The sequence below is a fragment of the Vanessa tameamea genome, chromosome Z (genome assembly GCF_037043105.1).
Source record: "Vanessa tameamea isolate UH-Manoa-2023 chromosome Z, ilVanTame1 primary haplotype, whole genome shotgun sequence".
In the NCBI taxonomy this organism is placed as follows: domain Eukaryota; kingdom Metazoa; phylum Arthropoda; class Insecta; order Lepidoptera; family Nymphalidae; genus Vanessa; species Vanessa tameamea.
The window spans coordinates 2,278,834-2,303,953 of NC_087341.1; the positions used below are offsets into that span (position 1 = coordinate 2,278,834).

At 31.7% G+C, this 25,120-nt stretch overlaps 1 protein-coding gene across 1 annotated transcript in view; it reads left to right on the top strand.

Annotated features, from left to right (window-relative positions):
* The window catches only part of LOC113403893 (gamma-aminobutyric acid receptor subunit beta-like), a 64,960-nt gene that overhangs the window by 35,180 nt on the left and 4,660 nt on the right, over positions 1 to 25,120 (top strand). Inside the window, exons 2-3 of the mRNA XM_026644519.2 lie at positions 21,637 to 21,737; positions 24,129 to 24,196. Coding sequence (XP_026500304.1) covers positions 21,637 to 21,737; positions 24,129 to 24,196 — 169 coding nt within the window. The remainder of the gene's footprint in view (positions 1 to 21,636; positions 21,738 to 24,128; positions 24,197 to 25,120) is intronic.

Below are 25,120 nucleotides of genomic sequence, written 5' to 3' on the forward strand. Positions count from 1 at the left end.
ATCAAAATATAAAATAACAAATAAATTATTTTATAAAACTAGTATCTCTATTACATAACGAGAAATAGATGTATGGCCAGACTCATGACCATTCCACGTTATGAGGCACTAATTATATCTTTTGCTAAGAAAACAATTTAGCATTTCTAAATTGGCTCCAAACTGCCATACTACAGATCAATTCAACTAAACACAGAACAGCTTATTTTGTAAATATAAACATGTCATATCTTCTAATCTGTTTCTGCTTCCACAGATAAAACTTTAAAATTTAGAATTCAGAGATTATTCTTATAATATATTTAAATATCTGTTACATTAAAAAAAAATATCAAAACTAGTATCGTGTCAAATAGTAGTAATCGTACAAATGCAAAGCCCACTTCTTTTTTCTGACGTTGGCCTTAAAACCCTATAATACATTTGAATTTTTCATTCTAATAACACTATTTAAACATAAATTAATAATCCTTTACAGACACAATCCTCATAAAATACACAATATTTATGTAAAATAAAACTTTTAATTATGGTAAATTTATAAACTATCATATTTTATGTTTCATAGGAATTGAATCAGTTAATTTTGATACAAATCAGTATGTTAACTACTCTGTCACAAATATAATATAAAGAGTCGCTACTGTCAAAATAAGTGTAAACCATTCCTTAATTCTTGCCAATAAAATCTTGCCTTCCTAAAATATGCCAAAATAAGGTATTTTTTGCTTTGCAACTCAACCGGTTCAACTTTTAAATCAAACAGCAACACAAAGTGTAATTGTTGTTTGACAGTGACATAACTGATGGGTGGCACCCGCGATAGATACCACCCACTCAACGGACCGGCACAAAGCCCACCAACGCCTAAGGCGTAACAAACATCACGTGCTACGTAGATATATTCCAAATTTCGTTATATGTTCACGTTATACAAGATACACTCTACTGTTTTTATATATTTTGAAAATAATAGCCGTTTACAGTGGTAATTATAAGCCTCCTCTTAAATTAGACTTATCGATTCGAAATATAAATTCGTAATTTGAAATTTTGACGACATAGTATTCATCAATTGTTTTTTATTCTAAAATGTTTAAAATCAGAATTTAATTATAAAGAAACCCTTAATTGAGTCGATTATTATAACTGTTCTTAGAATTATTGCTTAAATTATGAAACCTTACAAAGTACTAAGGAGTCAAAGTAAAGCAAATGTCAGTAAATGTCTGTGATGGCGGAGCAAAGGCAGCCCATTATTGAGAAGAGACTTACGCTTTGATTCCGTCAGAGCGCAACTAATTTACATGTTTTAACTTCGACATGCAGGTTTCCTCAGAATATTATTCTCAGTGAGTACTTTTAGAGAGTTTAATATTAAACTAGAAGTTAGAACACAACTCGCTGTTGCGTTATTTAGTTTTAACTCACCTATTAAGATCCACGTGTCCTGAACTTAACGTTTCCATCTTAAAGGTCAAGTTAAATTTATTTCGTCGTTCTCTCGTAACGTTTTAAGTGTGATTTTTACGAGCACTTACAGTTAAATCGGTCTATAGAATTCGGAACAAATGAACTACTAATTGCATTGACCGTGTTCGGATTGACATTACCGTCAATTAAGATGAAAAGATGTCGGTGGGATTTCGTCAAACCACATTATTAATTTTCCCCTTAAGCCACCAAGGGAAAATAAGCCGTTTTTGTAATAGGCTATTAGAGGCCGGATGAAACTTAGTTTAAAGTCAAAATGAGGCAAAAGCCCCCACGTTGTTAACTAATCACTCTCTAAACAAGATTTATAGATAAAAACGTTAGTCTAAAAAATAACTCCAAATCAGATAATTCACTCTAATAGTAAAAACTATATTAATAAATGTCCATTAATAAAAGACTACGAATTAAGAAAATATAAATTTAGAATTAGCAAATATATATTCTATTTCGAATCAGTTGAATTCAAATATAGGTTATGTCAAGCTTAAACGGCTCTCGGGCACAAGTCAACAACCTCTAGGTATCGCTAAGTTAGTTCTGATAACTGCAGTCAAGTGAGCTACAAATACATTGAATAATGTCTCGTATGTTTCCGTTCATACGGTACGTTGCGTTTTCCTGATTAGTCGCTCAGGGCCACATAACGCCGGTTCTAATCTTCCAAATGTCAAGCGAAACTCAAGATTTTGCCTCATTTATGTCGGCATTTTTAATTATTTCACAATACATTAAAAAAAATGTTTCAGTAGTCGCAGATTGTTTAAGTTTATTGTATATTACAATAGTCATGTTTCATAATTCAATTATTGTGAGATATTTCATAGTTTCAAACATCGAGGATTGTGTTGATCATCAAAATGCAATTCTGTAAATAAAATTCATTTGTGAACGTTTGATTTAGCAAAATATTAAGCTGAGTTCGTTTATTCGATTTTTAAATTTCCGCTTAGAATTTATTTGGTGTACAGCTGTTTCGATTTTTAAATGACAGCTCGCCCAATATAGATTAAATAATCAAAAATGAGTGGTCATCTTACAATATTTTTTACAGTATATGATGAAATAAATTACCTTGAAGTCCTTATTGTACGAAATTGTGTTTTTAATTAATTTCTCTGTGCATCTATTATACCTGTATAATCATTCTCTATCTCCTTTCATTTAAAATATACGGTGCATTCATTTATTCATATAACTTTCCTTAAAACCTCCTTGGATTTAATTTTTTATCTATAAGCCCGTCCAATAGCTCCTATTTTGACACTTGTTTGAGCGAATAGATCGCTCAAACTAAGTCTCAAAATAGGTAGGTTGTAATCATTGATTCGCTCACTCGATCTAAAAAATGAAACCAATTGAACTTTAATAAACAATATAAGCTTTAATTCTCTAAAAATTCCATGCACGATCTCACCTACGTAGATCCGCAGCTTTATTGCATTATTGTTTGTGCAAATCTGTTTGTATTTTACAAACAGATATTCATCACGATTGTATTTTATTTATACAGCAATTTGAGTTTATTCGAAGTAAATATTTATCAAAAATATTATGTACTGTAATAATTAAATCTGTTTATCATCATTAATTTTAATTCAAGCGAAGCCGTATTTGCTATCAATAAATATTATAAACATCAGACAAACATTAACTGAATCTTGTTATGTAATATTTGAATCGTGAAAGGTACACGGATTGTTTGAGACACGGAAATTGTAAATGGATAGATTATTATATCAAACATTGGAATTGTAGGGATTGAATCACATGGCTGGGCTTTGCTTCTGGTGTTAAGAATGAAACAATGTTTTGAATATATATATGTCTATACGGACCTTCAAATGCCATCTGGCGTTAATTGGTCACCACTGTTAGAATTATTATCTATTCCTTACATCGCCAATGCGCCACTAAGCTTGGGAACTAAGATGTTATGTCCCATGTGTCTGCAGTTACACTGGCTCACTCACTTTAGCTGTTTGATGGCAGAATACCTGATGAGTGATGAATACTGATGAGTACCTACTCACGGTCTTGCATATAGCCCCATTTTCAACTATTCCCTTTGCACGAATTATTATTGTTTATTGATATGGATGGGTAATAAATACTTTTAGTTATAGTCGGCAATCGATCAGAGGAGGCTAAGGCTAGTTAACGGCTCGAATTAATACAAAACTCCCAAACTTAGAGCGCGAATAGTTGATGATGTAATAACTCCATCCCTCACGGGCATCACTAATGAGAGTATTTTTCGCTCTTTATTATAAACCTTAGGTGATTATGAACTTCTTTGTACGTACAAAACTATAACTTAAATAAATAATCTGCTTTGATTAGATTGACGCTTGTCTTAAATAAATGTCGATATCGCCTATTATTAAAATACAATTTAGTTCTTAACTGGATGTGTCAGTCTTACTTTGTATTAGAGAGTTTTATATCGGTGGTCTAATAAATAAATAAATAAAAAACACTGGAAGGATTGTCCCACAGCGGCTGCTCTTGCCTTGAATGTGATGAGCATTTCGCTAACTGTACTGCCTTACGGAGTATTCGCCTTTAATATAACAGATGTTTTTTTTTCTATGCAATAAGCACGCGGCTGGGAAAATGGGCCATTTGATGGTAAGTGTGTATCGTCGTCCATAGACATTGGTGCTGTAAGAGATATTAACTATTCTTTACATAACTGTTTTATCTTGTGCCTTACACTGGCCCATTGCCCCTTCAAGCCGAAACATAACAATATTAAGTATTACTGTTTGGCGGTAGAATGTCTGATTAGTGGATGGTACGTAGGCCTGGGTAGCTAACCCTATATATCGAACAAAATAAAATTTTAATGGGTAAAAAATGACTTGAAGCTAATACTCTTAACTCGATAGTCACTCAATTCCTGATATGGCATATTTACTCGTATATAGGCAACACATGCAAAAAATATATAAAGTGTAAGGTATAAGAAAAACTTTGGTCCCTTATTGGAGTTAAAGTTTACTACGTATCATATTTTAATATTTAATACGTAATAATTAAATTCGTTTTAATCGTTTGGTCGAGAAAACGGAAAAGACACAAATAAATCAATGAAAACGAACTTGAAAACTTTTAATCAATTTAGTTATATTATGTGCAATAGGTTTTATTCATTAACATATATTTCATTATATATCAAATATTTACTGTAAATATAATTTATAATTAAATACAATTATTCAACGCGGTCAAGGATTTGATTGTAATAATAATCAATAGTCTATTTTGATTTGATAATACCAATTAAACGAACTCTTTGATGTTAATATAACCGAAATCAATGTATTCTCAAGCGGACCATAATTGATTAGCAATTAATTATTAGTGTCGTATTTATATAGGTGATGTTAAGTTATTACATTTAATGGTATTTCGTAGTTATAGACTGGTTCGAATTGGGTCGAAACAACAGTTTTGTAGCTGGTAGACTTAACTTGGTCACTCAATCAAAACTTTATACAAGTAGGCTATTACAAAGTACCTTTTGTGTTGCGATTTTGAGTTATTTATTTATAATTGACAAATGGCAAATATAAAAGTATGTGCAAAAAGATTGAATGGGTCTTAATAGCGGCAGATTATATTTCACCGATGACGCAATACTTGGATATTTACAGCAAACAGTTTCATGCTGTAAATGTCTTGTACTGGGGCAGAACATCCGTTAAATGTGTCGTGGCCGATATTTTTATCGGATTCCACTAATGTGAATTGTGCTATTGACATACAAATGCTAACGTACATCCGAAACATTTGTCGGACGATAAATATGTTGGTTTTAGTGTGAACCAGCTCCAAAGCGACGCTTGCACGAACAAAATTCATTAATAATGATTACTCGCATCGCGATGAAGAAATATGATACTATCATACTTCTGTGATGAGATTTTATGAAACTCTAAAGGAATTTAGATATTTTTTTATGAACAAAAAATCATTAAAAAAAGAAATTTTCTTATAAGTTTATGTTAGAAGTATAATGAGACGGAAACGATTAAATCGAAGATTTTATGTTTTTTTTTTTCTTACGGACTCACTTAGGCTTCAATCCACAAAAGTAGTAGATACAAAGTTTACTCGGTGGTACAAGAGCTGATAGGTAGTTGAGTTTAGACGAATTGAGAATTAAAAAACATAAAAATATATTACCATATTTATAAATAATAAGTTATTATACTAAATAATCAACAACCGTTTCTATCTAAGAGTATACAATTTAGACTAGTACAATACGCGAAGTTTGAGTTTGCCGCTCCGGAATGAAGTTAGGCGCTCCGAGTTAGTTATAAAACAACGATAATCGACTATTTATGTAACTGTTATAGCCTTGTTCGGGTGGTTATAGTTGGGGCTATAACTAATCTGTACGTTCATTTAGTATATATAAGAAGAATTTATAGATGAAAAACATAAAACCTATTCCTGGTGGTTCAGAAACTGAAATGCAAAGCTTCAATATATCTACATAGGATCGGTTAATATATCTTTATTTAAATTTAACGAACTTATTTATGGATACACAAATGCGAAGTCGGCTATTTAGTAAATAAATAAAGACGTAACATTGAACTGCTCTCTATGCTTGTAGTTCAGAAACTAGTATGTGTTCGGAAACACGAATGTAAACATCTCGACCGCCTATTCAAATATTTGTCGTGTACAGGGATAAATACCACGGTCTTTAAAGCGATAAAGCGGTAATCGGCGGAGAGATGGATTTATTTGAGCAATATTTATCTACACTGCATAAATATTTTAAACATAATCTTATATATAATATTAAAAACGCAAGCCGATTTTTGTCCCAGTGATTATGGGACTGATATAACTGCACATAAAAATTGGTTACGGCCGCATTTTGAAGAGCTCAAGCCGTAGATATGCAGAAAAATAAAGAGGATTCTTGAATTGTTATGATTTAACAAATAATTAATTTCAGCGAGCGGATAAAAGTTATTACTTACTGTTACTGTTACTGGCCACGTAAAATCGACACGTCGTCAGTTCACAATGGAATGAAATAAAAAAGAAAATCTGTCATCGCTTTCGAAATTTGTAAAAATCTATTGAATAAACGAGAAGTTTCGCGACACACTGGTCTATGTTAATCATAGAGTACCTTATCCGTTCTATTCAGTAGAATACATATTCCGAACGATGCCTAATCACAAAATGAGAGTCACTTGAAAAAAGTACATTTTGTTTTTATTTTTCATAAATCACACTCACACACACGGCACACACTGCGGGTTCCATTAATCATCACTATCGTTCAACGATCAATCAATTGTCGGATTTGCCTTTTTGAAACCATATCGTATTGACCTTTTCGTTGTTGGCTCCTCACCTCCATTTTCCATTTTTTAATTAGACTTTTCTCGATTTTTTTTTTGCCATTGGTGCAGCGTCCACTCGATTTGCGTTATTTCCTCTTGGCCCCTGGCCGATTCAATGCATTTTATCAATGTCATTCACAGAATGCTAAAGTTTAATGGCAAAATTTGTGTTTATTATTGAACTTTATTACACTGTATTGCATTTAAATGATTACTTATTTATATGAAATCAGTACCAAAATTGCGGTATATTTTTATATGCAATTACTAAATTAAATATTAATTAAAAAAATTAGTAATGTACAATTATATCAAACATAGATGTCGTGTTTTGTTGTTGGACTCCCATTCAACACCGTTACTGCGTCTTAAGCGTGTACCGAAGTAGCCACGGTCGGCCGTAAAAGCCTGTCAAATTATTTTTCTTATCCGACCCCTAATATATGGGGGATAAGGACGAGCGAATTCCTTCACAAGGAAATAAGACAAGTTAATTTGAGACTATATTTCTTATAAAGAAACATATATTTCAGTAATTATAATTTTCGTTATTTTGTTTTTAGTACTTTTCTGTTTTTTTTTTTTTTTTTAATGTACAACTATTTCGAAAGTAAATCATAAAAAAGGTAAAGCTATGCAAACTAAACTTGCGTTTCGAAACTGCACGCTACAAAGTTTCAAAAGCATATGTACATAGATTAATTAACTCTAATGAGAAATATAAAAATAAATTAGCTATCGTGAGTACTGTGAACATACATTTTAAATGTAAGATTTAAAATTTTTATTCAAAGTCTTGACGGTTAAAAGAAATTGTTTTTTTTTTTTGTTTATGAGACGAATGATTGATAGCTGTTTGAAATGATTTTACTATTGTTGTGTGTGTGAGTGTGTGTATGTCCATTGGTGTTATGTAGTGTGATACAATTAACTCGAATGATCATAATAAGGACTATTTTTCCAATTTCCCGTATTGACTCAATATATATATATATATATATGTAAATAACGAAAATTCTAGTAAGTCTTTTTTAGAATATATTAAGACAGCGGATGATTATACTTTTATCAGGCAGTGTCAAACAGTTGACTATTACCACGCTTATAAGGTATTTCCTTTGTCTGATCTTAGTATGATCATATTATAATCAATAATTACGTTGATACATTTAAACTCAAATTAAATTCTAGTTTGGAACAAATTTTGAAAACATACATGGTAATCCTGTAGTGTGTTATTATGTTTGTTTAAAATCAGGTTATAGTTCGTTTGAAGTTTAACGTATTAAAATATACTAATGGTTTACATCTTCGTCGTTTAATTTCGTTAGAGCAGAATCTATCCCTCCCAAATAGCGTTCCGCGCAAATGAGCCCAACTGGTAAATATACATGTGTTGAATACGATACATTAAACTTCTGTGATATCGAGTTAACTTTCAGCTTTGTTTTCATACACAACGTCTTATGAATTTTTAAAGCTATTATGAGAGTCAATTAATGAGTCGGAGCGTCGGATGAGAGTCACTCAGTAAGGGCTCCTCAATCGAGTGCTCTCCTCCTAAATGATATACTCTGGCTTTTTGCCACGAATACTTTTAAAATAATAAACTTAGTTACATTATTTTTAAGTATAAAGGAATCGCCTATTTGGTTTCCATTGTCACGTAAATTAGTAATTACTGTGAGAAATACGTTTACAATATTTCCTGCTGTGTAACACAATAGCATTGACTGAGTGCAAATGACTCGGAGTTTAGTTTAGTTTTGGAGTTGTTCAACTAATTCTAAATCTACCCGCGGATTTGGAGCTTTCTGAAAATTAGCCTTGACAGCGTGGTTGCATGTTCCAACTATTATCGAGCGCATCTGCGTCTGATAATCGGGATTCTGCTGAATAATATACATGTTTGTTTTAATATTTAAAGATCCGCTTTTACAATGAACTTCTACCTACTATGTAGTATTATTATTTCTGTGTGTATTAATAGAAATTAATCGAAATTGTCCTAAAAAAAAATCATGACTACGTAGTTTTCGTAAAAAATAATAATTACGTAATTATTTATATATCTAGTCAAGAGTATCGCATTATAAAAGAACTAAAACAAACGAGGGAACTTAATTATCTTGGTGTGCGTGACAGCTACTTTTGACACTCGTCAAACGTCACACTACTTCACTAGTGTGCGTGTACTTAGTGGCCACTATTTTATTTGACGCGTTCTCCGCTTTGACAGTCTGTCTAGATATATAAACATTCAAAGCAAGCTGTGTTCAAGATGTGTAATTTTCGTACATAATCAATTCTTTATTTACATCAGCAGCAGCAGAGCCGAGATGGCCCAGTGGTTAGAACGCGTGCATCTTAACCGATGATTTCGGGTTCAAACCTAGGCAAGCACCACTGAATTTTCATGTGCTTAATTTGTGTTTATAATTCATCTCGGTTCAGCGGTGAAGGAAAACATCGTGAGGAAACCTGCATGTGTGTAATTTCAACGAAATTCTGCCACATGTGTATTCCACCAAGCCGCATTGGAGCAGCGTGGTGGAATATGCTCCATACCCTTCTCCTCAAAGGGAGAGGAGGCCTTAGCCCAGCACTGGGAAATTTACAGGCTGATTATGTTTATGTTATGTTATTTACATCATATTATTTTTGTCATGATATTAAGAGAAAACCATTATTAGAATGATTTTTAACACCTAATTCTACTGCTGGTGCTAGTGTTGTGAAATCAGGTCTATTTTTCACGCAGAGAATCGGAATTACGATTAAACTGGGAAATGCTATTAGAATTCTTGCCACCATTCCACGCGGTCTCGATACCTTAGCCTTTTAAATAATAGTTGAGTGTAAAATAACATACATGATTCCACTGCCATCAGGTGAAACGCCCTTAGGGATAATATAAACTATATTTCATAATGTAGCTTTAATTTTTTAATCAAAGTCAAGATAACCGGAGAGAAAAATATTTATATTAAAAAAATAAAAACACCGATTTGGGTGTTATTTTTTCTTGAAATACTTAATGTTGCCAAAAAAAATCCAATTTGTTTTATAAATTTTAGAAATTATAAAATGTTGTTTCGATTATGCTTATTAAGTTATTAATGGAATATTGACGTAATTTTTATATAACGTTAATATTTATTTAATTCGAAGATTCATGACAAAATTGAATCCAATCCCACATTGGCTGTTAGAAATACCATCGTTTACCCCTATGGGTATTATGATGTCAAATCATTTGAAATTACCAACTTTTTAAATCTATAGTTATTTTTGGACAGGCTGTTTTAAACCCTTTCTTACCCTAGTTAAGCCCTTAGGGTAAGTGTGTTTTTATTAAAATGGAACTTCGAGGAATAGATTTTTTAATACAAATATAATTAATGATCGTATAAAATATCAAGATTTGTCAAGAAATTTTTGAGTCAACCTAAAGTTACTCATTAAATTACATAATTGACAAAGAACATTTAAGACGCCTACGAACAAAATCTCAAGCTTTGTAGGTATCTTAATACTAAAAATAAATTTTGAAGATATGATATATAATTTGTCATAGTAAGCTCAATATAAATTGAACCGAGAGATATATGTGTCAAGCGTGATGAAGATGGATCGAGTGATAACTAATTTGTCAAAATCGATCAGTTATTTGTATGTTACATTGTTATTCGATGCAATCGATATGTGATTGTTAAACGCTAAAATTTATATACATATTACTATATGTTTTATGGCATGAACCGAGATGGCACAGAGGCTAGAACGCGTCCATCTTAACCGATGATTGCGGGTTCTAGCCTAGGCAACTGCTGAATTTCCATGTGCTTAATTTGTGTTTATAATTCATCTCGGGCTCGGCGGTGAAGGAAAACATCGTGAGGAAATCTACTTGTGTTTAATTTCAACGAAATTCTGCCACATGTGAATCTACCAAGCCGCATTGCAGCAGCGTGGTGGAATATGCTCTTAACCTTCTCAAAGGGAGAGGAGGTCTTAGCCCAGCAATGGAACTTATAGGCTGTTACTATATATATTTTAAGCGATGGATTAATGGTTAGAACACCTGAATTAAACGTAGATTGCAGGTTCACCCAGGGTCCCGTGTCCTTTATTTGAGTTTATAATTCATCTCGTGATTATCTTTAAGAAATCTGCCACATGTAACCTAATCTGTATTGAAAAAGCGCTGTGAAATTTCCAAGCAGTTGTTGAGCTTGCGTGACTGGGACTAGCATAGCACCTTAAAGTTTAATATACGACGAGCGAGTCGTATCGAATAACTGTTTACAAGCAAATTAAATATGTATTGCGATGCGTGTCTTGAATTAGCATGTTTTAATGTAAATTATTTTGCAAGATGTTATTTTTTGTAAGAGTTCTGTCACATAATGTGTGATAGATCCCTCATTGAAACAGCGTATTGAAATGATTAAGCTGTTTCATATAAGTAATATTATTTAATAATATAAATGTCTATTATTAATATACTTGATAATTGTACATAATGAAGTCATGTATGTTAATGTACGGTATCCTTATTCTGATTCTTGATTCATTTATAAAATGTAATTTAAATACTGTCTATAAGCGCAGACTTATAAAGGTTATATATTAAACTTCATTTACAATTTAAATGAAAATTATGATTTTAAAATGTATGATTCAAATTAAACTTTAATATGTGTTATAAATAAATTACCGCTGCCTTTGATAATACAAGTTAACAAAAATCCTATTGCGGAATGAATGAAACAGTTTACATCGTTTAAACATCGCTTTTAACTTTGTCATATAACTTGTTTAGTTTGAAATGTCAACAGACATTTCTATATTTTATTCAAATATAAGTTTAATTAAGTTGTAAATTACACGTAATGTTCAAAATTGCTCTGCTGTTATAACAACTTGTTTGATGAGAAATGTTTAAGTTTGTTATATTTATAATATGTGTAGTTGTATACAAAGATTGTTATTAGTTTAAATGTCTTGTCTAGCGGCTAGTTTAAACTTGTAATATATAAGCTAAGTTAGTAAAATAATATTGGGTTTTTCTATCAAGGATTTCGCAGCGGCGGCTCGGAGTTTCGAAATTGAGAGTGTACACTCTCAATTTCGAAACTCCCTGCTGCTCCTGTTGACACACCGGAAGCTGTTGATTGTTAAATTTGGATGATAGTACGGTTTCATCGCATTATGAGAGTAAGTGATACATATGTTTAAAAACCAATAATACACAGGTGTTTAGTTGCATTTGAAGACTTGGCTTGTTTCGTTGAGACTGTGAAACAAATCAGTTAGAAATTATTTGGCAACAAATTAGATTTCTTATAATTTATGTTAAGGCTTCTTTTGTTTAAATTATTTAATATAGTTCTAGAATAATATGTATAAAATTTCTTCAAAATATTTTATATTAAAACTCGCTAATGACAGAGACACGTCGCAATACGTCTTTAACTTCTCATAACTACGACACTTATTGAAGATGCTTTCAACCATTTTCTGTTCTACCAAAAAACATTCATTCGTTTGGCATCGGTTGGGTGACTTTCGTATTCCCCATTTAATAGTGACGGGTTACCACTACCCATAGACGTTAACGCCGTATGAAATATTAACCATTTCTTATATAACCAATGCACCACCAATCTTGGGAACAGAGATGTGATCTCTCTTGTGCCTGTAGTTCACTGTGCCTCATTTACCTTTTGAACCGGAGCAGAACAGTAACAAGTATTACTTCTTGGCGGGCCAGACGTGCTTCCACAACGCACTACCGCCAAGTTAATACTTTTAACATACGATTTTTTCTTTAAAAGGTATTATAAATTTAATACAAAAGAAAATTTTAGATCTTTTATTCTCGAAGCAAATGGAAATAGGCTGTATTGTGTGGTTAAAGAAGAAGCATACCTTACCTGAGCATAGCATACTTACCCCGTACGTAAAGCCAGGTCGCTTAACGATAACTTATTGATACCGACTATTTTATGAAATTCGCTTCTATAATTGTGAAGAAAAAGCATAAAAGGGCATTTTTTTCGAAAACCCACCAGAGTCAAACTAAAATTCAGAGCTATCGTATACGACACGGACTAAAAATTATGTTTATATCACGTTTCCATTAATAGCAACGTTTACCATGTAAAACTGATACAATAACAGTATATTATTATTCATTTTAATTGTAACTTATATCCTGAATTTTAAAAATAATAGTACATTTCATAACTGAACATTGTTTTACTGATTCGAAAACTGAATTTATCGAGAGTTTATCTTACAAACGGATTTATTTTAAAAACTGTTCGCGATTTCGTGCGCGTTTCAATTTAACAAAAAAGTTATTGTTGTAGCCTTAGTTGCTCAGCTATCTGAAAATTCGAAATCGGTCCAGCCGTTCTAGAGATTAACCGAAACAAACCGAAACCGAACAAGACAGACAAAAATTTAAAAAAAATGTTATGTTAAAAAAATGGTATATGTACCGTGTATACATACATGTGCATTTAATAAAAAGCGGTTAATTTATTATTACAAACAGAAACTTAAATTTTATTATATGTATAGATATTTTTATATAAAATGCATGCTTTTAATATAATTTATTTATTATACTGTAATATAATATTACCTGTTATTAAATATTCGGAAATTTTACAAAAGCATTTAAACAGACTCGAAGCGCAAGAGCTATATAACTCAATTTATCAAACATCGGATAGCTGCTGATGGGTGGCCACTTCCTTAATTGATAACTTCGCTACATGTTGCCTGCACGTTAGCTGACGGATTCAATTTAAATTTACATCATTTTACATGATTTAACATGCATTTATATTTTTTGACACGATAACTTGCATCGTTTTTAATCAAGATTGATCTTTTGGATCTGTGACAAAATGCGTCGCTTTGAATCGTTTCGTGGAATATTTAACATTTTTGTTATATGTTTAGAAACAAAAATGTAATCTCTAGAAGTTTGACTCCACTTGGGTGAATTATATAGAACTAGTGGGCCACCCGCGAAACTTCGCGTTTATTCAAAAGATTTTTATTGAATTTCTAGGCCTACGATTATTTTGATTACATTCCATTGTAAACTATATGTCACTTGACACACTGCGACAAGAAACGACTTACGCTATTAATATATAAGATTACTAGCTACTATTTTTATACAGATACAATAAATGTCACAACTTTTAATTGAAGATCAAACATGAGAAGAAAAATTATTGTGTTTTTCTGGCTAGGTAATTTAAAATTCTCGGTTTTTCTCAACTATAATATACAAGTATTTATAGTATAAAACCTTCCTCTTTAATTACTCTGTTTATTGTTGAAAATTGCATTAAAATCCGATGCATGGTTTACAAGATCTAAGCATACAGGCTGCGTAATCGACTTTGTTTTATATTATGTAGAGATTTAATAAAAGGATATCTGTATGAGATTACTAATGGAGAAATGTATAATTAAGGAGGAATACAGTTTGTTAAGGAAAATAAATAATTGACGTGAACTTTGCTTATACCCGTTGCTTCTAAATTGATTAATGTTTTACAGATTAATTGTTCAAACTACTTCACTTCATGAAGTTTAGTAAAATTACAATACTTTACCGAACTAAATTGTGCATATAAGCGATATGTCTTAAATGCGATTATCAGATCTTCATACTAACACTTAAACAGATATTAGTCAAAAATAAAAGTATTTGTTTGATTTAAACAGAAACCATTAGCTTCGAAATTTATATATATATTCGATCTAAATAAAACAGATTTAAAAAAAAAAATGTTGTTATTTTTTTATCGGGCCAGTAATAAACTTACAGATTTCCATTCAAGAGACAGATCACCATAATCCTGTCATCAATTTGTTTCTACATTAATTTATTTAGATAAGTAACAAAATTTAATAATGTAATAATATTAATAAAATGACTGAACGTATGCATAAGAATTCCGTGTGGATGTCTAATATATTATCCCATTTAAAAATAGCAAAAATTCTTTCTATTTTCCGCTTACTTGGGATTTCACCAGAATTTAACGATTTGTTATATATTAATAATAAGGATCTAGCTACTATCCCTGCACTTACATTTCATTAGCAGCCTGTAAATTTCCCACTTCTGGGCTAAGGCCTCCTCTCCCTTTGAGGAGAAGGTTTGAAGCATATTCCACCACGCCGCACACCGTTTCGTAAATATTGGTGGCATATCATCCGGGCTTATTTATATCAAGACCTTTAAATTTATCTGTTACTTCTCACAGACGAATACAACTCAATTGTGAATTATAACAAAGTTCATTATTAGTATGTAACAACGGCAATCGTCCATTGTTTCGCAAGTATGTGCTTGAAAAATAAATATCAAATTGGTTACAGATATCTGTGCCATCGGAATGAACATAAATGTCACTACAGAAGATATGTCGCATATACGACGGCGTTTTGTTTTCAAAAGTGAATACATTTTTTTTTTGTATATAAGTTCATAATTTTTTTATGTTACACAGAAAGGTATATATGCATCGGGTAAATGGCTAGTGAACCTAAACACATTACCTAAATAACAGTGTAAACCTAAACAATAATCGGACGCATGCCTACTACCTAACGATAAGTGATCGCCACCGCCTAAACAATGGCGATGTAAGAAATATTAACCATTCCTTACACATTAACTACGTATACCTATAACTATATTAATGTCGTATAAAGCCATAAGCCTATGTAAGACATTTCACAGGTGAAATATATATATATATTTGTTCGAAACAGTTATTGAAATTCCATAAAGCAAAAAATATATATTTTGTCGCAAACGTTTCTCATGATCCATTGGGACGTATAATTCTGACATGCAGAATTTAGTGCCTGTCAGAGTTCTGTTAAAGTTCGATAGGTATGAAAGGATTTTGCGTTATTAATTCCATTTCATAAAATATTTCACATTTAAAACTTTATATTTTTTTATGAAATAGGAAGATAAATAAAATACAGCAGTGAATTGTAATCGGCTTAAAGGAAATACGTACTACCGTTTACGGAAACATATAGTTCCTATGCATAAAAACAATGTCTTAAATTAAATTTATCGGTGATTAATTAAACTTAGATTGTAATTATTTCCATAATATGGTACATCAATAAGCATTTAAACTTAAACATTTATTTAGCTTCATTACGCAACATCAAATATTTTTACTGTTCTAAAAAGTCATATAAAATACTATACACGTTCCGGAGATTATATTTAATTTTTACATAGTTGCAATCAAATAGTAGTAATGTTTATAAATTAATGTTAAATAGTAAAAAGACAAAATGTATTAAATTCACTACTCCCAATGTAAGACGTGTCAAAACGAGTGTACTTTTAAACGGGGAAGCATTAGATGTTTTAGAATTAACAGAGTTCCTTGGTATGACAATAGACTCCTAAGCTCCAATGGGGCCCCCATATAAATAAATTGGCGAATAGACTCAGCTCTGCAGCCTATGCGGTAAAAAAAATTTACTTTTGACTGATGTGGATACGGCTCGCCTTGTGTACTTCAGTTATTTCCACAGTATAATGTCGTATGGCATCCTACTCTGGGGTAATGCAGCTTACATTAATACAATTTTTGTACTGCAGAAGAGGGCTATTCGTGCAATTTATAATCCGGGCCCAAAAGATTCGTTAAGAGGTAAATTTAAAGAAATTAAAATAATGAATGTCGCTTCTCAATTTGTTTTTGATAATGTTATGTATGTACGCAAAAACATAAATGACTTTCCCAGAAATTGTGACGTACATTCTATTAATACTAGGAACAAGAATAAACTTGTTACTCCAAGTAACCGATTACACAGCGTTAGTAACTCTTTTTTGGGGCAATGTATACGTTTTTACAACAGGATCCCAGAAAACGTTCAAAATTATTCAATTATAAAATTCAAAAGAATCGTTAAAGAGCGTTTGTGTGCTAAAGGATATTACAACACTAATGACTTTTTATTTGACTGCACACCTTGGGAATGAAATGATCGCCTCCAGGCTGTTTCAAATAACTAAAATATAATTATTATTGTACATGCAAAATGGAAGAAAAAAATATCCCGCTGAGTTTCTTTCGCCGGCTCTTCTCAGGTCCGAGGTGTTAAATGCCGAACCGGTGGTAGATTTTTGACTATCAATAAGCAAGTGTAAACACTTCTATATTGAATAAAGATTTTTGACTTTGACTTTGAATCGATCAAGTGCTGAAGAATAAGTAATCGAACAAACGTACCGATGTGAATAGGAACTTTTGTTTGATTGCAACATCTCATTATTCAGTTATTCAGTTATGTATTATAAAAGCATTTTATATTTCGAACAATGTGGTTTCCTTAACAAATGACGAACTGACAGAATAGAGATCGAGAGTTATTCCTGGGAGATTTTTAAAGGAATAACTTCAATGAAGACTTTGATGTATAATTGAGTTGTTGTTATGTTGCCCGCTGCGCTGGTCTAGTGGCTTAATTTAAGGATGTAGATCTGGATGTTCGAGGAACAAAGTCTTGATCAGGTCAATAAAAATTTTGTCTGTCTGTATCAATACTGATAAAATTTTATTTTAATTAATTATTAAATTGACTGACGAGGTAAACTGATTGATCGTCAGTGGAGTGAAGTGATATTTTGTAAGAACTTACTTGGAAAATTTTGAAATCTTGACTTTATTTTACAAAGTTATAATTTTATTATTTCATCACATTTCGATATACACGACACGTTATAAGAAATATTAACCATTCTTTACATCGCCAATGCGCTACCAACTTAGGAACTAAGATGTTATGTCCCTTGTGCCTGTAGTTACACTGGCTCACTCACACTTCAAACCGAAACACAACAACACTGTTTACAACAAAATAAATTGAAGATTTTACATCATTCAATATTGCAACAGTAAATTGATCTTTGGATCGTATTCGATAACCTTAAATAAATATTAAAGTAAAAGAATTTATATTGCTTGGAATCGTTTGACTGAATCAATTACGTACTACAGCGGTAACTGCTGACTTGAGATTAAATTAGATGAGATTAAGACGAGCTTGAACCAAATCGTGTCTATAGGTTTGTCTCTCTTTACTCTCAGTATATCTCATTTGAGGGCCGTTTAAAACGGGATTGGAAATTTGCTCAGTGAAAACTTTGATGAATTGAGAATTTTCATCTTTGAATTTAATTCAAAGTAACTTTAAAAGAGAGGAAATAATATAATCTTTCGTTAAGCCGAGTGACAATATTTAAGGCTGGGATTATGATTTTTGGTTGATTCTTGAATAAAGTGATGTATGCGGTTTCGTTTGCGACGGCAAATATGTTGGTTTTTTTTCTCTATGAATTGTTGTTGTCGTTATAAATTTAAAAAAATATTTTTAATTCATATTGTATTTGGGAAAGGAAAACATTTTGAGGAAACATTTTTGTAATATCGAACACTTAATATTATGTATTTAACAATTTTGTTTAATGCGGCGTGGTTGAATTCCAAAATTTTATTCTTCTAGAAAATAGGAGGCCGTTTGGGCAATAAAAATAATGAGAAACAAAACTCTGTGACGTATGTTTTTTAATATTTTATCGATTTTTCCAAAATTAATTCATTAATTTTCACGTCAAACACTACATGAAATGTTATACAAAAACGTCTATATAATTTTAAGTTGAAGTTATACATTTAAATGATTTCATGTTTGATTAATATTTCCAGCTTGGGATAATATTTTTGTCAATTTTTTAACGACAATACATTTTAGTTTATTATATATAACTTTTTGGTTCGGAGATAATGTTTTTTTTTATTTATTTTAAACACTTTATTTTCGTTCAATTATTGACAATGATTTTAGGATTTCATTTGTTTTGATTGATTTTATTTCGAATTGTTTATGGTTTTATTACCTTGGTTGCAATAAAAATAGCTTCTCATATCTTATTGTTAAGAAATATTCGACCAACTGTACCGACAACGTAAACAGAATTCCGACCTTTGCATAACAATTCAGATATTGCACTAAAAAAAAGAACAAGTCCAATAAGTACTAAAACTGGAAAAAGACATCAAAGCGTTAAAGTTTAAAAATGGAACTTGTTCTTTTTAGTAGAAATCGTGTTCAGATTATTACGTGAGTGTGAAACAACATTGATTCCTCAATACCTTTTTGAATACCTCTCATAGATGTGTTGCGAGTGCGCCGGGTTCGTATTGTATCGTTTCGATTTACGAGAGCGCTATTCATTAACGGATTTTCGAGGGTATTTTATTTTTAGGAAACACGAATGAAGCGCTTAACTTTGTATGCGTGGGAGTTTGAATATGGAATACTGTTATTTGTTTTTAAATTTAATATCCAACTACTTTTCTAAGTGGCTCTTAACTCCTGAAGTTTGTCTATTAGCGATTTGAAAGTCTCTCTATCTGTTCCCAGCTGAAACATTTGTCCAACGGGGGTGATTACGATCCGATACGATACTGCATGCATACATGCTGATACTATCACTTATTAAACATGCATTTATTTATATTACGCTTTATTTCAAACTATTTCATGTATATTCATTGATTTAAACTTCGGGACGAACAGTTTTTGCTAAACCCGTGCCGTCGCATCTATGTAAAACTACAACAACAACAACAATATATTACTTAGAAACGACAGTTCAATACCAGACACTTACTAACGTTTCTACTTCCCGATAACTTCGAGTCGAATCGATGTTAACTTGTGAGTGGCGGGGTAACTCGATACGTGAACGACCGAAAGAGTATTGAATTATTAAAGGCATCGATTTGAAACAGTTTTGTAGATATTTTTAAAATTTTACTGCATCTTGTCAGTTTAGTGCGTTTCATTTATCGAGCGATTTCCTTCTATTTTTTGATTTGAAATTTTCGACGAGTTATAAGAAAATTTCAGATTTTTTTTAAATTTATTTATTAATAAAGAAATTTAAAAAACATAATTACTACTCATACATAAGAGAGGTTTTGGGGTACTCCCAGTTGGAAAAGTTGCTTCTGTTGTATATTTTACATATTTATTAACGGACAATGGAATAAATTAGCAATGTTTGAAAATAATTAAAAGATATAAAAACTGTTTTTAAAAATTCTGTATGAATACTTGGTGATAGGGCTTGTGCCAAACCGAAGTATCCAGTGTTTGAAGGGTGAGTGAGCCAGTGATTCTACAGGCACAAGGGACATAACACCTCAGTTCTCAAGGTGGCACATTGGCGATGTAAGGCATGGTTAATATTTCTTACAGCGCCATTGTCTATGGGAGAGGATGACCACTTACCATTGGCTGGTCCATTTGCTAGTCCGCCTACCCAAATCATAATAAAAAAATTAAAACAATAACAAAAAAATAGTTTAAATAATACTAAGAGACGGAGAGAAAGGAAAAAAAGGAAAAGATCGCATGGAGAAGGCATAACGTTTATTTCTTAAAAAATTCTCCCTGTTCACCTAACTGTGAGCCGCTTAAAAGAACATCGTTTCAAACAACGTCTTAAACATGCAAATACGTAATATACATTACATACATTAGCAGCCTGTAAATTTCTCACTGCTGGGCTAAGGCCCCCTCTCCCTTAGTGGATACGGCTTGGAGCATATTCCACCACGCTGCTCCATTGCGGGTTGGTGGATACGTAATATATGTATTCATAAACATTTCATTAATAATTGTAGATGAATTTTGAGCTGTAGAGAATATTTTACATGATTCTCTATTCAATACACATAGCTTAGATCTAAATTGAAATATGTTACATAGATATGACAACGACTATTTAACTATTTAACCGCAGACGAAAATGCAGACCAATATTTGTAATAAATACGAGTATTATGGTTTCTTTATAGCGATAAATTTCGGAATGCGGCATCGATGCAATTCGTATGTACATTAAATATCTAATATTTACTTCGTTGTATCATTCGCTACGTTCCTTCGCAGAATGCATACAAACCGGGAGAACGCTAAAATTCGAATCGCAATATTTTTTTTTTTTCATGTAACCGATCGGACGTAACTGGTTATTTATATTGCCTCCTGGCTATTTCTTTTGATATTGAATATTTTTTATTTTAAAATCACAAGTTGACAAAAAACGAACCGCTGAGTTTCTTTCGCTGGTTCTTTGTCAGATCAGATTTTACTTTCCGAACCGAAATTGGATGTAAGACATCTTTTGGTGCACTGAGGAGTGCAGACCGACATGGCTTTAATGTTGTCGACCCTTATATATCTGTGTGCGTGGCTTTTATACTATATATAATAATAATAAACAATTATAAAAGATGTGTCATTGGATACTCGTTTGGAATTAACTTATTTTCGCCGTATATTGTGTGTTAAATAACAGATACAATGGAATAAATTAACGTTTGAAAATAATAAAAGGAAATGAAATAAAATAGTTATCAAAACTCCCGAAAATTTAGATAATGACAAAAAATAAATGTTTTATATTAGTAAGGGTGTAAGAGAATGAGATCTTTCCTCTAACGATGTCCGCTAGTTCACTCTACGGTAAAAGAACTTCGTTCCAAAAAGTATATCTTGTTTACTAACGAACTTATACGTTTTTTTTTTTAATTATATAACGATTTTTAATTTAAACTCATCAAAAAGATGACTAATGATTTTATATACTAATTTAACCTTTTCCTTGTTTTAGTGGAGCTGGTGGAGGCGGCATGTTTGGTGACGTCAACATCTCGGCGATTCTTGACTCATTGAGCGTAAGCTATGATAAGCGAGTGAGGCCCAATTATGGAGGTAAGACTATTACATATTTAAAACAAAAAAAAAAAAATTGTACCAGAATAATTCTTGGTGAATCCGGTGCTGTATATCAATAATATTGTCACAATAGCTCCAATAAAATGTCACTTATGAGAAAAAAACTTGTAATTTTAAAATATGTAAATTATTGAAAAATTAAGTCACTATTTTAAAATTCAGCTTAACTACTTAACTATTATTTGAGTATATGAATTAGTTTTTTAATTGAGAGGTTCAATTTTATAGATACATTGCCTAACTCTATAAGTGACATTTACTTTATTCTTTACGTAAATATCCTATTTGATACATACATATAATTTTAAGGGATATACGTCTGTGTCTGTCACAAAATAATATCGACAAATCATAATTTCCCTTGAAAAGTTAAGCTAAGAAGCTAAGAAAACGGTTCACTTCTAAAATCAATCAGTGTTTGATTTATATTTTTTGTAGTTGCAAAGTTTGATGTACTCCGATATTTTACTTATTTCTACGTTTTGTTCACATTCAATAAATATAATTTTAATGCCAAGTGCACTTGGCAAAAGTGCTAGTATCGCTCGTGTGGTACTTAAGGGATTTTACGTAAAGACTTATATTGGACATGGAGCTATAATATTAATTTATATATGTTTATCAAGTAATTAGACATAATAATTAATATTAAAATCAAAATCGATTTATTCTTATATTATTGTATATTTTGGCCTTTGACTAGTTCGTAATAATAACTTATTAATTTTACGAATATTTTCGTGTAACGATGCGGTCTCGGTCATTTCAATAAACTCACGAAGAAATTGAGGAAAAATCTCAATAAAATCAAAGATTCTTTTTGTCTTTTCATTACAATATAATTATAACATATGTATGTGTAATATATTGTTTAATTTAATTAGGTTTTAAAGTGAATTATATTTTTAATCCGTTTGATAGATTTGTAGATACGAACCTTGAGTAACCAAATACAAGTCGGAAGTTTTTAATTCGTAAGCAAAACGAATAATTTCTTGAATATAGTAACAGGATGTTAATCATTCAGAGAGGAACATTTTGATCACAAAAGTATATTTTCTCTCAAATGCATGACACATTGATATTTAACTATGATAGAATTTAAAATTAATTAAATCTAAGGAGATGCATCATGGCTTCTAGTGTCAATGGGAGCTCACGCAATATTGGTTGATAGACATATTACAAAAAGAGAAGCCATAATCGACATTATTAGCTAATTTCTATTGAATATCTCATTAAATAATCGGTAACTCATTCTATCTTCGAATAATTCACACTAAACATATTTATCCGATATACATCAGCTAATATTTCTTTTAATAATTTTGACGACTAGGCTTAACGAAGATAAAATCACTTAACTCTAATTTTTAATTTTTAGATCGTAATACATAGTTACAAGTGAAAAGGTAAGTCAAGCAACTTCGAATCCTTAACATCCTTAAACAAGGACTTATATTAATACGCTCAAAGGAAAGTAATCATTATTTTTTACGATATTTGGTAGTAAATAAATATCTAACATACATATGAGTATCAGCTCGACCACCTTTTGGGGCTTTGAAAACACTTAATAGCAACACGAAACCTATTTAATTCATAAATAGATACGCTTTCGGTTAACCGTAACTGAAATAAAATCGAATAGGTTAATCGTAACTGAAATAAATAAAAAATAACGGCATCTATAAAAGCAATGTACACTTTGAAGGGTATAATAAAGGTAATGATAGACACAACAAAGTTAGATGTTTTTCATCAGACACTATAAAACTAAAAACGAAAACAACGACACAATTCAGAGTTAAAAGTTTTCTTTATTTAAAATTTAAATGTAACTAACTTCAGTTCCGTTCGAAGGAAGCAGAAGTGGTAGTCTTAGAATGATAAAGTCCATAAATATCTACATATATGGCAAATCTATATACCTGGCAAAATCGATGTCATTTACCGTCAATTACGAGATATTAAGCAGATTTTTAAAATCGGTAATGCTCGCACGCTTTTAAATATGTAGATATTATTACAAGTTATGTTTGTTTTATGTTAAACGGATAACTCAGAAATAACTCTAGGTTTGTTTGTTTATTTCCTCGTTTTGAATAGGATTCGTGTACAGATACTTTCGCTGAATGACAACCTACAGCAATGTGAATATATATATTTTTAATTTTTGGACAAAATTTACAAATGCGAACACATTGACGAAAACATCAAGTAACATTATGTTAAAAAAACACACACATACACAATCAAGTAACTATTGTTTACCTAACACATTTTAATGGAATTATTATAATGAATAGAATGAAAAAGGCAAAAAGAATTTTGAAAGAAGCAAATATAACACATGTAATATTTCAGGACCGCCCGTGGATGTTGGAGTCACCATGTACGTGCTATCCATCAGCTCCTTATCTGAAGTGAAAATGGTATTTAAGAGAGTATTATTACGTAGATGTTCTTTAGTGAGGCCAATTTAGGTTAGGTCCCTCGGTCGATCCATGGCTTAGGGTGAGAGAGTTAACAAATACCTCAAAGAGTCCATGATCTACCTAGGGAACAATGTCACATCATCGTCCTCTGGTTTGGTTTTCACGGCGCGAATCGCGCGCCCTTCTCACAATTGGGCTTTATTGCAGGTCCGCCAGTGGAGGTGGGCGTCACCATGTATGTGCTCTCTATCAGCTCCGTCTCCGAAGTGCTCATGGTACTCGCCACTGTCAGCTCAAGCTAGACACGAGTAGCCCCAGATACGAGGCTGCGAGCATGCCGGCGTATTGGAGCCGACTGCCCGGATGGCGCATCACCACATATTAATTTCAATTTCATACAAACATATAGCATTTGTAAATAGATAATAATCTTACTCTTAATTGGAAAAGGTGGTGTGCCTTTCCGGGTTTGTCGAAATCTAAAGACATATGAAACTGTACTCTGCTATTAAGCATTCCTCCAAGCAAAACACTGTCGTAAACTTGCTCCATTGTTGTTTTTTTTTGTTTTAAGCTTTTTATGTTCTTGAGTAGGTATTTGTTGTGACTGTGGGTTTCTTACTATTGTCTCCCAAAATGGCGTTTAACTCTTCAACTTCGCCGATTGCAATTTACTTACTTTCAGTAGTCTTGCTATGAATGTATTGTGAATGTACAGTGAGTTCCGGTTGGACGAGGGAACATTGTTTTCATTGAACATTTAAAACTGTTTGATATAACTGATACGACGCGCAATAATAAGTATCTGTTGTTTCATTTTTATACAATAGAAACTCAAAAATATATAGACGTAAAGCACAGGATTTAAAGCTGTGGTAATTAAACTTATTATTAATAAATCGCCAATTACCCTTGATAACG